Source organism: Sapajus apella, unplaced genomic scaffold (genome assembly GCF_009761245.1).
Source record: "Sapajus apella isolate SASKATOON/1434 unplaced genomic scaffold, GSC_monkey_1.0 scaffold23, whole genome shotgun sequence".
In the NCBI taxonomy this organism is placed as follows: Eukaryota; Metazoa; Chordata; class Mammalia; order Primates; family Cebidae; genus Sapajus; species Sapajus apella.
In genome coordinates, this window is record NW_022436963.1 from 31,223,091 (window position 1) to 31,238,717 (window position 15,627).

Sequence of the window (15,627 nt, forward strand, 5' to 3'; positions counted from 1 at the left end):
GCCCCCAGCCGCAGGAAGTGGAATTCTTCTGGGAAAGCGACTGACGTCGCCGGTGGCCGCGGTCCCTGCCCCTGCCCTGGCAGGCGCTGATGCAAGCGCAGCCTCGTGCCTGCAGGCAGGCTGTCCCCGGGGAGCTGGCGCGGCGCTCTCTCCGTCTTGCTCCCTTCCGGCCACCCCCGCCCGGCTTTCCCTGTGAGAAGTCAGCAGCTCCTGGGTGGTTTCCCACCGAAAGGCCCAGCGCGGGGTGTGAGGGGAGGGGCTCAAGTGTCTTTGCCCAAACCCGTTCTTCTCCCCGGCTCCTCCCAGACTGGGTGTGGGAGAATCCCAGCATCTCAACCTGGCCGCGTGTCCGGGTCACTAGGAAGGGCTCTCGGGGCCTCCAGCCGCTCCCTGGGGACGGCCTGGGTGGCCTGAGATGCCTGGTGCCGGCGGTGCCGAGGAAAACGTCCGGATCACTAGGGAACCTTGTGTCTGGGTGGGGAGCGGTGAAGGGCCTCTGGGGTGGAAGTGGTCCAGCTGAGGCTGGTCTCCATCGCCTTCTGCTGGCAAACGGAAGAGTTGCTCTGAAATCCCTGCTGGGACCTCCGGGAGGCTTGGGGAGGGCTGGGGGTCGGGGAGCGGCCTGGAATGTTAGAGGTCACCCTTTCCAGAAAGCACACCGGGAAGCTGAGGTTGAGAGAGAGCAGGGTATCTGTCCATAGTCCCGCACCTATTCTAAGACCAAGGCAGGATCAGAATTCGCAATGAAGCTCACTGTACAATCTCCATGCTTTTTTTGTTTTTTGTTTTGAGACTGAGTCTTGCTCTGTAGACAGCCTGGAGTGCAGTGGTGCGATCGCGGCTCCCTGCAACCGCCACCCCCCAGGTTCAAGCGATTCTCCTGCCTCAGCCTCCCGAGTAGCTGGGACTACAGGCGTTGGCCACTATGCCCGGGTGGCCAACTAATTTTTGTGTTTTTAGTAGAGACGGGGTTTCACCATGTTGGCCAGACTGACCTTGAACTCCTGACCTCAGGGGATCTGCCCGCCTTGGCCTCCCAAAGTGCTGGGATTACAAGCGTGAACCTCCATGCCTGGCAGCAATCTCCATGTTTTTTAAAGCCAGAAGTCTTGGCTCCTCCTCTGTGAGGCCTTGCCTCCTGTGAGGCCTCTCTCCATCACTGCATCCCAGCAGTGGTTCCGGACCCCAAGACTTTCAGGGAGTATGTGAAGTCAACACTAGTTTCATAAGAATACTAAGAGAATAGTTGCCTTTTTCCCTCTTTCTCTCCCATGGGCACGGTGGAGTTTTCCAAAGACCACATGACATGTGACGCCGCAATAGACAGACTGCAGAAGCAAATATGAGAAGCCAGCTGTTTTCCATTAAGGAAGACACTAAAGAGATTTGCAAAGATTGAAACCATGCCATTCTTCTCACTCACTTTTTTGGTTGATTTTAGAAAATACACCTATTTTCATAAAACATATGTTAATATATAATGGGTTTATGATTTTTAAATAAACTACAAATAATTTAAAAATGGAATTACAAATAATTTTAAAATAACTACAAAATAATTTTAAAATAATTGAACTACAAATAATTAAAAATTTTTGTTGTTGTTGTTTGGACAGTCTCGCTCTGTCGCCCAGGCTAGAGTGCAGTGACATGATTTTGGCTCACTGCGAGATTTCACCATGTTGGCCAGGCTGGTCTCAAACTCCTGACCTCAGGGCATCTGTCCGCCTCGGCCTCCCAAAGTGCTGGAATTACAGGTGTGAGCCACTGTACCCGGCTGTCCCTTTTTTATTTCCTTCCCTCCCTCTTTCTTTCTCTCTCATTCTCTCCTTCCTTCCCTTCCTTTCGTTCCTTTCCTTTCTTTCCTTTCTTCCTTCCTTCCTCTCTCTTTCTTTCTGTGTCTCTCTTTCTTTCCTTTCCTTTCTCTCTTTTCTTTCTCTCTTTCTTTCCCTCCTTTCTTTCTTTTCTTTTTTCTTTCAATAAAGACCAGGTGTTGCTATGTTGCCCAGGCAGGTCTTGAACTCCTGGACTCAAGCATTCCTCCCACCTCAGCCTCCCCGCAGTTCTGGGATTACAGATGTGAGTCACCATACCTGGTCAACCTTGTTTTACTTTGGATGTGCTTATGAATCAACTGGGGATCCTGTGAAGGTGCAGATTTGTATTCAATAGGTCTGAGGAAGGGCCAAGGCTGCATTTCTAACAAGTTGTCAAATGATGCTGATGCTGCTGGTCTGAAGTCACACCTGGAGAACGCTTGCTCTAGACTTTGCCCTGTTCTTTGAGATGGTGCTTGCCTGGGACTTCTCAGGTGAAAACAAATCAGATGGCTGTCCAATGTCAGCAATGAGGGGGAAAATGTATGCAACTGGACCAATTCCTCTCTGCTAGGACTAAGAATCACCGAAGGAAATTTAGGATCAGCTAATTTTCGAAGTCGGAGAGGTAGAAAAAAATGGTGTCAGGCCTTAAGAGAAATTGGAGCTGCCTTTGAAAATATGCATTGAGTTTCAAACAGTAAACCTAAAAAGCGATTCTTTTAATAAGCATTTAGTAAGATATGCTAAGGGCTGCATTGCTGAAAGTTACTCAGAAGATAGGTATTATGCTTATTCAGCTATAATTCTGGAATCGGCTAGAATCATCCCCAAATCTCAAAGCATGGTAGATAGTTGAATGGTGGGAATTTCAGCTGTTATTAAAAAGCAAACAAACAAACAAAACCTTTACTGGGTGTGGGGGGAAGATTTCTAAATATGCCATATAACATTTTTGCAGTGAGGTGGAAAATATATTTAAAACCAAACCCTTTGTAACTGCTTCTGCAATCTAAATTGGGGTGGTAGTATAATTGACATCAGTGGAAAAACGAATCTCTATACTGGGTCTTTCCACTTACGGAAAGGAAGAAAGAAGACTGACATTGTAAAACCTCTGCTTTTTGGGTTACATTGCCAAACAAGGGAGAACAAACTCAGCAGCCTCCAGGAGCCAGAGTGGTCACACAAACAAGAGAGGCTGTGGATTCTGGAGAAGAGGGCCGGGCTATCCTGTCTGGCCAAAGCGGGCAGCCGTGACTCAACGATTCAACTTTAACTTATTGCCGCTGTGTTTGATTGAAGATAGAGTTGTTGACTCTTCCCATTTTTTGAGAGAACCATGAAACCAGGATTATATGTAAAATGTATCCTGTTTGTTTGTTTGTTTTGTTTTTAAATGTCAGAAAGAAAATCAGGCTGGGCACAGTGGCTCATGTCTATAATCCAAGCACTCTGGAAGGCCAAAGTGTATGGGTGGATTGCTTGAGCCCGAGTTCAAGACAACCAGCTTGGGAGATCCCATCTGTCGCTTTTTATTTCCTTCCTTCCCTCCTTCCTTCTCTCCTTCCTTCCTTTTTTCCCTCCCTCCCTCCCTCCTTCCTTCCTTCTTTCCTTCCCTCCCTTTCTTTCTTTCCTTCCTACCTTTCTTTCTTTCTCTTTCCTTTCTTTTCTTTCCTTTCTTTCTCTTTCTTTTCCTTCCTTCCTTTTCTTTCTTTCTTTCTTTCTTTTCTCTCTTTCTTTCTCTTTTCCTTCTTTCTAATAGAGACCATGTCTCTGTTAGGGAGAAAAAAAAAAAAAAAGAAGAAAGCAGGCTGGGCATGGTGGCTCACGCCTGTAATCCTGGCACTCCAGGAGGCTGAGGCAGGAGGATCGCTTTATCCTGGGAGTTTGACACCAGCCCAGGCAAACATAGCAAGACCCTGCCTCTACAAAAAACTAAAAAAAAAAAAATTGTCTGGGTGTAGTGTCACGTGCCTGTAGTCCTAACTCCTCTGGAGGCTGAGGTGGGAGGATCACTTGAGTCCAGGAGGCCGAGGCAGTAAGCTGTGATCATGCTACTGCACTCCAGCCTGCATGACAGAGTGAGACCCTGTCTCAAAAAATAATAATAATAATAAAGATTAAAAATTAAAGAAAAAGGTTATCAGCTGACTGAGATGAGGTGCAATGGAGATAAAATGGTGGGAACAGGACAGGCCTGGTGACTGAAAGAACACCAAGTCCCAGGAACTTTTAGACACACTTGGACTTAGCTAAGGAGGTAGGTAGGGGCCTTCAGTCATTGTTATGTTTCGAAGAGCAGGCAAGACCCCACTTGGTAAAGAGCTGTGAGCCATTACTCAGGGTCAGCTCCTGATACATCGTTCACCTTATCTACCATTTGGGTGAAGTCATTTAGCTTCCCTGGGCCCCAGCTTCCTTTTAAAATGGGTAAAAATGACATCTGTGTCACCTTCACCACAGGGTTCCTGTGAGGCATCATTGGGGTATTAAATGAGAAATGCTTTGTAAAATGGAGAGCTCCAGATAAATGGAAGGTACTGGTTAGCAGTTTATATTCAATTCATCTACTTGGGAGGCTGAGATGGAGAATCACTTGAACCAGGGAGGCGGAGGTTGCAGTGAGCCGAGATCGCACCACTGCACTCCAACCTAGGCAACAGAGCAAGACTCTATATCGAAAAAAAATCATTTTGGTCTTTCATTAGAAGTATCTCTAGTGAATACCTACTATGTGCTACGTATTTGGAAAACCTCCATGAGCAAAAGACGCAAGGTATCTTGCCCTCATGAAACATACAGGGCAGCAACAGAAAAAAGGTATTAAACAATTACAATACTGGATGCCAAAGGGGAAGCACTTTGGGCTGAAGGAGGAAAGGACACCTTAGCTGAGGCCTGAAGCATCAGGGAAGGTTGGGAGAGTGTTCCAGGCAAATGAAATAAATAGCAATGAGAAGGCCAGGAAGCAGAGCGTGCATGAAACGATGGAGGAAATGAAAGTAAGTACCCTGTGGTCCGGCTTGAAGGGTGGGATGGGCAGCAGAGAGAAATGACACTGGGGAGGGGTCAGGGACTAGACCACACAGCGGCCTTGTGAGTCATGCTGTCATATATAAATATATAACATATATTGTATATATAATTCATATGTTTTAATTATACATTAATATTTATCATATGTAACTTCACACTGGGGAGGGGTCAGGGACTAGACCACATAGCAGCCTTGCGAGTCATGTTGTCATATATAAATATGACATATTTATAAATATATAACATATATTTTATATATAATTTATGTTTTAATTATACATTAATATTTATCATATATATCTTTATATGTGTATTACCTGTAATATGTATAAATGCATGTATATATGTGTATCTATACAATTTGCCTTAGAAACTAAACCAGTTTGAGCCCCACTAAAAAAAAAATTAAAGATGATTTTTAAAAACCTAAACCAGAATGATTCATGATAGTGTTTTTAAAGCCTTATTGAGATATAATTGACATACAACAAATGACATGCATTTAAAGTCTACAATTTGATGAGTTTTGACATTTGCATACACCTGGGAAACCATCACCACAATCAAAGAACGAAGAATTCCGTCAACCTCAAAATCCATTCATGCTGGGCTGGGGACAGTGGCGCATGCCTGTAATCCCAGCACTTTGGGAGGTGGAGGGGAAAGAATTGCTTGAGCCCAGGAGTTCAAGACCAGCCTGGGCAATACAGCGAGACACCCTCTCTACAAAAAATACAAAAATTAGCCAGGCATAGTTGTGCATGCCTGTAGCTCCAGCTACTCCGAAGGCAGAGGTGGGAGGATCTCCTGAGCCCAGGAGGTCGAGGCTGCAGTGAGCCATGATAGCTCCATTACACTCCGGCCTGGGAGAGAATGAGACCCAGCCACACACACACACACAAAGTTTCTTCATGCCTTTTTTGACGCCTCATTTCTGGCCCTCTCAGTCCCCTGGTAACCACCAATGTGTTTTCTGTTGCATTTTCTAGAATTTTGTTGATGTTTTCTAGAATTTTGTAAATTGAATATATCATGTATATGCAATCATATAATCTGTACACTTTTATGGAGCTTCTTTCCCTCGTGTAACTATGGTGAGAGTCATGTGTCTCACCGCGCGTGGTTTGTTCCTTTTCCTTGCTGTAGTATCCTGTATTATTTTGAAATCTGTTTTCTTACTTAATATGTCAAGATAGCTGGGCTCTAGGTCAAATTGCCAAAGTACCGATATCAGCCATGCTATTTATAAGTGGGTGAGTTTGGGCAAAAAATCTCCATACATTACCCAGTTTCCCCTGAGCTCAATGAATATGCCTGGAAAATGGGCTAATAGTAACACTCACAAGGGAGGCAGGTTGTGAGGGTTGAATGAAATGTTGTATAAGCCTGTGTGTAGCAACTGCTCAATAAAAGGCACCAAGAATATGATTGCTATCACTACTATTACAATTCACACTTGGAACGTTTTAAGAAATCATCAGACATACTCGTGGAACATGGATGTGCCCCTGAGGGTAGGAGGCAGAGACCTGGGGCCAGGCTTCCTTCTGAGAACATCATGGGCTTCAAGGTGGTCAAGCCCAGTTCCTTCATGCTTTTGGTCCCCAGATTCTCCTTCTAGGGAAGAATGGCACCCAGAAGTGGGGATTGGGTGGAAAAGAGATTAAAGAGTCCCTACAGACAAGAGAAAAGGGAAACTGGCTCACTGCAATCCACTTGGTCACCAGGCAGTCATGCCTCCTCATTTGAACCCCAAAGACCCACGTCTTCCTCGATTGCGCACTCAAATAACAGATTAAATCATCTCTAACCCGCAATGACTGTGTTATGTTTTAAAATAAGTGTTTCCAAGGCTCACATACAAAGGAGGTGCCCATCTTGTGTCCTGACCACAGTGATATAAAAGTTATCTGCATTGATCATATCCTTTCTGGGCTCCACTTTATCATCTTCCCAGGCTAGGTGGTTAGTAGCAAAGAGAGGCATGTGGTCCAATGGAAATATACTCAGCCACCCCAGCTTTAGAGTCAGGTGAGTCCTGAGTTCAAATCCCACTCCCACCACATGTCAGTACTTGTTCTTGAGCCAGTAAGTTGAACTCCTCCAGGCATCATATTTTAAATGGGGATAAAAATGGCACCGAATGTCATGGGTATGTTGTGAAGGCTAAAGAACAAGTGGAGTGGACTGCTGAGGAACAATAAGTTCACCCTGCGCCCATGGCTCCTTGTAGTTCGTCATTAGCAGTAGGCAAGTGACAGCTGCCTACTTGGTATATTCCTGAGTTATGTGTATATGTAAAACATCTGTGTATTAGTAAGAATCACCTGTCAAAGAGCAAATAAATACGTGGATGAATCTCTGCTCAGGGCCTTCAGCCCTGGAGAGCTGCAAGCCCAGGCTGTTGCTCCCCAGGGTAGACCCACTCTGTTGGGCTATCTGGGCATCTGCCTCTCAATACCTTCAGCCTGCCTGGGTAGGGGTCTCCTGACCAAGCTGGTTCTCAGCAGTGGACAGTCCTGAGCACAGTGCCTGGCACAGGGGAAATGCTGCACACAGGAAGTGAAAGGGCTATAGTCAACCTCTGGGGTGTGTGCATGTGGTACTGTGTGTGTTTTAAAATAAGCATGTTCTCTAACTCTAAGCCTTCCGTCTTTATGTCCCTCCTGAAATCACACCTTGAACAGCAGTGTGCCTATTTTGGGCATCTCACCAGCTGGACATGATGTCCCATGAGGAACAGTCAGAAGGAAGTGAGGATGTGTAAGCTGGGAGCTAAGTGGGACATCATCATTGTCATCAGGAAGGGCTGCCATAGGAAAGGGGCTTTTAATTCACTCGGTTTCACCCCCAAGGACCAAGACCCATGGGCGAATGCCACCAGGAGGCAGAGGAAGAGCTGTCTTGCTATCAGAGAAGTCAAAAAAAAGGAAGGGGACTGCCTCAAGGCTTACTCAGCTGCTCGTGTGGATGTGTTCAAGCTGAGGCTAGGTGACCAGGTGTCAAAAATGTGGTCAAAGTGACTCCCCATGTAGGAAGTTGGACCAGATGAGTAGCTTTCAGCTGGATACAGAGGAGGTGGTGGGCAGGGCTCCGGGTCTCTGCTCTCACAGCTACCCCAGCACTTCCTCTTTTGTCTGTTTTATATATTTGGGTTCCTGAAGACTTGAAGATTTAGCTATTTAAAATAGAAGAATTTTTTTTCTTTTTTTAAAAAGCCGCTGGCCTGGATGACCTTTTGAGGCCTCTTTGAACTTTGGGGCTCCAAGTCCATGATTCAGAATGTCCTGTGACCCTGTGCATTTGTCAGAACTCTTTTTGGTTGCAAGTGTCAAAACTCCTCTCAGCGTGGCTAAAGCAAGGAGTGGACTGAAGTGACTTGGGAAGCATGCAGGGCTGTTGTGGTAGCTCACAGAACTGAAAACAGTGCAGCAGCCGTGGCCTCCGGGACGAGAAGCAGCAACCCAGGGCCGCCCAGACTCTTCGTCTGGTTCTTGGCTCTTTTCTCACTTCTCTCCGGGTCAGCCTCCGGTGCACGTGGCAGCCAGCAGCCCCAGCTGTGGGAAAGGGATTTGGCTCAGGCCATGTATGTGGGTCCACATTTTGAGCTCTCAGTCACTTCTGGCAATGTAGAAGATAGGGAAGTGGGTAAAGTTTAAACAAAAAAATGGAACAAGGGAGCTGGGAGTGGTGGCATAGGTCTATAGTCCCAGCTACTTGGGAGGATGAGGCTGGAGGACGGCTGGAGGCCAGGAGTTTGAGGCCAGCCTAGGTAAAACAGCGAGAATGCCTCTCCCCTGACCCTGTCTCTACAAAAAATACGTATTTTAAATTAGCTGAGCATGGTGGTGCCTGCCTGTGGTCCTAGCCACTTGGGAGGCTGAGACAGGCGGGTTGCTTGAGCCTAGGAGTTTGAGGTTACAGTGAGATATGATCATACCACTGTATTCCAGCCTGGACGGCAGAGTGAGGCTCTGTCTCCAAACAAAAAACAAACAGTCTGGGTGCGGTGGCTCACGCCTGTAATCCAGCACTTTGGGTGGCCAAGGCAGGCAGATCACTTGAGATCAGGAGTTCGAGACCAGCCTAGCCAACATGGTGAAACCCCATTTCTACCAAAAAATACAAAAATTAGCTGGGTGTGGTGGCATGCGCCTGTAATCCCAGCTACTCGGGAGGCTAAGGCATGAGAGTCATTTGAACCCAGGAGGTAGAGGCTGCAGTGAGCCGGGATTGTGCCACTGCACTCTAGCCTGCGTGACGCAGTGAAACAAACAAGGAACAGGGTTCCTCAGTTTGGGGGCTGGTGAAAAAGAACAGTGAACAGGAAGACAAGAGACTTGAATTTGAGTCCCCACATCTGCTTGTGCTACTATCAGCTGCAAGCCAGAAGTGGCTTTTCAAGAGACAGATCCAGCTGTCACTCCTCTGCTTGAATCATTTCCGTATCCCCAGAGAATGTTCACACCTCTCACCAAGGCCAGGAAGCTCCCAGGTGTCTGCCTCCTTCTGCAGCTGCTCTGTGCACCCCTCTTCACCTCGTGGCTCTGGCAGCTTCTTACAGGTTTCGGGCTTCTTTGCAAACGCTGTCCCGTCTTCTGGAGTACCTGTTCCCTTCCCCATTTTTGAGCCAATATGTACTCTTTCCTGCTGGTTGCAGCGTCATCTCTTTGGTGAAGCTGTCCCTGGTTGCCAGTAGGTCAGACCTTTTCGGCACACACCCTCAAGTCACTGTAACTTCTTCAAAGCCCTTCCCTCCATGAAAATGAATGATCGAATTTAGGGTGGTCATTAGACTCTAAGATCTGTGAAGGGTCAGGGACCATATTTGCCTTGTTCATCTGTATCCACAAACCTAGCAGAATGCTTAGTACCTAGTGAGAGCCCATTAAGTATTTATTTATTTTATTATCATTCTTTTCAATCCTGCTCCTTCTGTACATTAAGTATGTATTGATAGACTCAATGAGAGTCTGAGAACCCACTCTTGGCCTCCATTTTCCCATTTGCAAATGTCAGGATTGTGTAGGTGTCAAATTCCATGATTCTAAGAGTATTCAACGTGAAGCACCTGGGTAAAGACGGAGCTAGTGTCAGTGGGTGGAATTTGGTTAAATCCCAGAGGGTGTTGCATTTTATTTGAAGCTTATGAAAGAAAAGGCTAGCTGGGGCCATCTGGTCTGGTAACAGGTGGACTCAAAAACGAAGAGGAGAAGTTCACTTAAAAAGCAGCCCTGCCTGCAAAAAAAACTCACACTCCTTCCCTGAAGAAGGCTGTCACTGGTTTCTCTCTCTGGCTCTGACATATGCTTCAATCCCTCGCTCCTGAACGTGGTTGATATTCAGAGTTTGCTCCATGTGAAGAGAGCTGCTGTGAGAACTGCGAACAGTTTCTCTGAGAGCAATCAGAAGAAGAATTCAGCGTTGCCTTCAGGCCCAGAGTGTGTGTACGTGTGTCAGTGGTTCAAGTCTGGACACCACAGGCTCAGAGCAAGACACCCTGGCTGTGCTGCAGAGAGACAGGGTCTTCTGAGAATCTGGCTGTAAAAAAGAGCCTAGTAGCTCAGCAATCGGTGGGCATGTGTCTTGCCTCCAGGATAGATCTGGATACCAAGTTCAAATCCTGCCTCTGACTCTTACTGGTTATGCAATCTTGTACAAATAACTGAACCTCTTTGGGCTTCAGTTTCTCCATTTGTCAAATGGGGATAGTAATAGTACCTGCCTCTTTTGTAGTATTTATTGTTGATGTTGTTGTTTTCCTTGAGACAGAGTCTTGCTCTGTTGCCTAGGCTGGGGTGCAGTGGCACAGTCTTGGCTCACTGCAAACTCCGCCTCCCAGGTTCAAGGATTCTCCTGCCTCAGCCTCCCAAGTAGCTGGGATTATAGGCACCTGCCCCCACACCCAGCTAATTTTTGTATTTTTAGTAGAGATGGGTTTCACCATGTTGGCCAGGCTGGTCTTGAACTCCCGACCTTAAGTGACCCACTCAACTTGGCTTCCCAAATTGCTGGGATTACAGACATGAGCCACCATGCCTGGCCTGGGATAGTAACAGGACCTACTCAGTATTGTAGTGAGAAGTAAATTAACTACTTTGTGTAAAGATCGTAAAATGGTTCCAGGTCCATCATAGAAATCTTTCTAGTAGTATGTTAGAAAAATCTTCTCAATGCTTAATCTGATACCAGACAACTGGACTAGTACTTCTCAAATGGTGATATTAATATTAATAATTCAGTTTCTTTTAATTCAGCAATTATTGAGCTATATGGCAGGCATAGTGCTCGGCACTGGGGATTCCAACATGAATAAGAAATGCCTTAATCTTTAGAAAACAATAGATGTGAACAAATATAATGTACTGGGTGGAGTAGTGGGGTGGCCTCTGTACTGCTGGCACCCCAAATGGTTAGCCTAGGTGATGTAGCTGCTAGCCAGGGATCAGGAAATGCTTCTTTTTTAAATTTATGCTATCTGTTTCACTGAAGATTTCTCTCCTCATCTCTTGTATCATTTTTTTTATTTCCTTAAATTGGACTTTACCTTTCTCTGGTGCCTCCTTGATTAGCTTAATAATCGACCTTCTGAATTCTTTTTCTGGCAGTTCATGAATTTCTTCTTGGTTTGGATCCATTGCTAGTGAGCTAGTGTGATTTTTGGGGGAGGGATGTTTAAGAACCTTGTTTCGTCACATTACTAGAATTGTCTTTCTGGTTCCTTTTCATCTGGGTATGTCAGAGGGAAGATATGGGGCTCAAGGCTGCTGTTCAGATTCTTTTGTTCCACGGGCTGCTCCCTTGATGTAGTACTCTCCCCCTTTTCCTAGGGATGTGGCTTCCTGAGAGCTGAACTGTAGTGATTGTTATTTCTTTTCTAGATCTAGCCACCCAGCAGGGCTACGAGGCTCAAGGCTGGTACTAGGGGTTACCTGCACAGAGCCCTGCGATGTGAGCTATCTTCAAGTCTCTCAGATGTGGATACCAGCACGGTATTTGGGCTGTCTCCCAGGTCCTGCAGGAGCAATCCGCTTCCTTCAGAGGGTCTGTGGATTCTCCTGGCTTTCCTGGTATATTCCTGCAGTAGTTCTGGAGCAAAAGTTCACGATGCAAGTCTCCACATGCTGCTCTGTCCGTCTGAGCTGGAGCTGCAAGCTAGTGCTGCCTTCTGTCTTTCCTAGGAAATGGGACAGGGGGTGTTCAAGGATTGCGACCCCCTAGCAGAAGAATGTTACATATTGAGACACGTAGCCCTGTGAAGGGTCATGCCTCAACGGGGAAGGGCCGGCAGCTGAGGGTGGCCAGAGGTAGAACTCACAGTCTAGGGACTGGTGAGTGGTGGGTTATGAAGGACTGTGTATTTCTCCATGGTAAATGATGCACATAGAACTCCACCAGGCCTATCCTTGCATCACAGTTGTGGGCAAATCAGAACTGACCTAAACATCTAAAGTGAGCACTTGGTTGAGTGACTTGGTGTTCACTATAGTGCTTAAAAACAAAGTGATAGGTTTATTTCATGGAACAGCCTTCAAGATATATTTTTGAATAAAGAAAGCAGATACAAAAGAGTATAATCCTATTTTTTGCATTAAAATATTGAAATGGGACTACCTTTGTTCAATCCCAGCACCACTATTCACTAGCTGTGTGATCTTGTACAAGTTCCTTAACTGATTTATCTCAACTTCTCAAGCCATAACATTAGGATAATGAAGAGTCACTATTTCATTGAGTTATTGTGATGTCAAATTCAATAATCCACATGAAACATTGACCCTAATTCTTGGCATGAATGAGGCACGCAATAAGTCATTGCTTTTATCATTACACGTACAGAAAAAAAAGTCTGGGTCAGTCTACCTCAGAATGGTCATAGTAGCTCTCTGAGTGACTGGATCAGAAATTATTTTAGTCATATTTTTGCATGGCTATATTTTCTAAATTGCCACAGTGAGCATAAATTCCTTGTGTAAGAAGAAGCAACGAGTCTTGATTGCTGTCCTGCTCCTAGCTGTGCATGACATATAAATATTTTTGTACAGTAAATATTTTAAAAGTAATTGATTAGATATTCATATGCCCAGGTTATACAATTTAAGAGGCTTCATTCACATCAAAATACAGTTCTTGGCTGGATGTAGTGGCTCACACCTGTAATCCCAGCACTTTGGGAGGCCAAGGCAGGCAGATCAGCTGAGGTCAGGAGCTTAAGAACAGCCTTGCTAACATAGTGAAACTTCATCTCTACTGAAACAACAACAACAACGACCACCAAAAATTAGTGGGGCCTAGTGGCGGCACCTATAATCCAGCTACTCAGGAGGCTAAAGCAGGAGAATCACTTGAACCCAGGAGGTAGTGGCTGCAGTGAGCCGAGATTGTACCACCGTACTCCAGCCTGGACAACAGAGCAAGACTCCGTCTCAACAAACAAACAAAAAACCCACTTCTTTAGTTTGCTAAGGATTACCACATTTAAAGTTTAAACAAAGTTTTAAACATGGTTTCCTATATTCTTTCAACATTGTTTCATGAATTATTTACTAAGAACTGGAATCTTCAAGTTTAGAAGCTGTTTTCTATTAAAGATCACATCTTTAATTTAGTTGTTATCAGTTGCATTAGCAGAGACTCTGAGATACAAATTGCAGGCATTCAAATGAAACTGGTTTAAGTAATAAGAACAGAAAGATTTATTTGGGTTCTTATAAACACCAGTCCCTATATATCTTTTGAGGGGAACAGATGATTTAATCATGCCTCTCTAATTCTATACAATAAATGAGATGGCCTCTGGTGTCCCCAGTGTTGCAATCTGAGAAAAAAAGAGATCTTTTTAATGGCTGTAGTAAAAATCCCAGGGAAGCCTCTGGGTCATGTGGCCACCTTTGGGTGAAGGTTGGAGGTAATGAACTGAATATATTACTATGAAATGGGATGAGGGATGGAGCGCAAAGAAAATATTGCTGATTAGACCACAAAACAAATGATAACTATGCATGGAAGATCAGGCACCTTGTTTCCAGAAGAAGGTTCTTCATAAGGGTCTTTATGTAGAAAAGCTACATAAAATACAAGAAATTATGATTTTAGTGGTATAACTGGACATCATGTAGGTTCTAGTCTTTCTGGATTATGGGGAGAAAAAAGGTAGAAGATAAATGTTAAAATCATGCCTCATGATTAGCCATTGAATATTTGTGTCATAGAGAAAATCTAGCTTTGAGTTTTTGTTCTACCATTTATAGACCTCTCCAGGCCTCAGTTAACTCTTTGGTAAAATTAGAGAGCTGGCTTAGATGATGTATAATGTCTGTTTGCTTGAAGATGCTATGATTCCACACATCAGTACACAAAGACAAATTCTGCCTGAATTTTAAACTAACTCTCATTTTCACAGGCCTCTACAGGTCTATAATGTTCTCAGTGATGTTAACCTTCAAGGAGTAATTTTGCAGAATGAATTCTTAGGAAGCAAAGAACATTATGCAACTCAGTAAGAGTAGCTATCATTTATTGATCATTCACTGCGCTGAATAGTGTCCTAACCACCCCCTACCTTTACATAGTTTCATTTGGCCTTCACAACAATTCTGAGAGGTAATATAGTAGGTAAATAATGATCCCCTGTAATGATGTCCACATCTTATTCCCTGGCACTTGCGGATATGTTAGGTCATGTGGCAAAGAGGAATTAAGTTTAGAGATGGAATGAGTGTTGCTAATCATCTGGCCTTGAGTTGGGAAACGTTATCCTGGATGGTCCCAAGGTAATCACAAGCGTTCTTATAAGTGAAGGAGGGAGGCAGGAGAGTCAGAGGCAGAGAATGAGCTGTGATGACAGAAGCACAAGGTGGAGCAATGCGATCGATTGCTGAATTTCAAGATGAGAAGGGCCCGTGGGCCAAGGAATGCAGGTGGCCTCTGGTGGCAAGAACATGGATTCTTCTCTAGAGCCTCCAGAAGAAACACGGCCCTGCAGACACCAATGAGACTAATTTCTTCTGACCTCCAGAACTGTAAAATAATACATTTGCCTTGTTTTAAGCTATTAAGTTCATGGTAATTTGTTGTAATGGCAATAGGAAATTAATAGAAGTAGATATTAAAAACCCAAGTTACGGGCCAGGCACAGTGGCTCATGCCTGTAATCCTAGCACGTTGGGAGGCCGAGGCAGACAGATCACTTGAGGTTGGGAGTTCAACACCAGACTGACCAACATGGAGAAACCCCTTGTCTACTAAAAATACAAAATTAGCCAGGTGTGGTGGTGCATGACTGTAATCCCAGCTACTTGGGAGGCTGAGGCAGGAGAATTGCTTGAACCCGGGAGGCGGGAGTTGCAGTGAACTGAGATCTCGCCATTGCGGTGAGCCGAGATCTTGTTGCCTGGGCAACAAGGGCAAAACGCTGTCTCAAAACAAAACAAAGCACAACAAAACAAAACAAAACAAAACAAAAAAATACCTAAGTTACTGAGGAGGACACAGTCACAGAAAATATAAGTGAGGTGCCCAAGGTTACACAGCTATTAAATGGTAACATCAGAATTTGAGCTTGAGGCTGGGCATGGAGGCTCATGCCTGTAATCCCAGCACTTTGGGAGGCCGAAGCAGACAGATCCCTTGAGGTCAGGAGTTTGAGACCAGCCAGACCAACATGATGAAACCGTGTCTCTAAAAACAATACAAAAATTAGTTGGGCATGGTGGCAGGTGCCTGTCCCAGCTACTGGGGAGGCTGAGGCAGGAGAATCACTTGAATCCAG

General features: G+C 45.1%; 1 protein-coding gene across 1 annotated transcript; it reads left to right on the top strand.

The window, feature by feature from the left end:
- The first annotated feature begins 41 nt into the window (after positions 1-41).
- Positions 42-3,194, top strand: LOC116559549. The gene is made up of 2 exons (XM_032290534.1): positions 42-551; positions 2,902-3,194. Exons 1-2 carry the CDS (start codon positions 90-92, stop codon positions 3,094-3,096), a joined length of 657 nt encoding a protein of 218 aa, XP_032146425.1. The 5' UTR covers positions 42-89; the 3' UTR covers positions 3,097-3,194.
- Positions 3,195-15,627: the final 12,433 nt, after the last annotated feature.

Coding starts and splice junctions, on each gene's coding strand:
- LOC116559549 (XM_032290534.1), top strand. CDS start 90: ATGCAAGCGCAGCCTCGTGCCTGCAGGCAGGCTGTCCCCGGGGAGCTG. Junction 552..2,901: donor ATCGCCTTCTGCTGGCAAAC/GGAAGAGTTGCT, acceptor TTCCACTTACGG/AAAGGAAGAAAGAAGACTGA.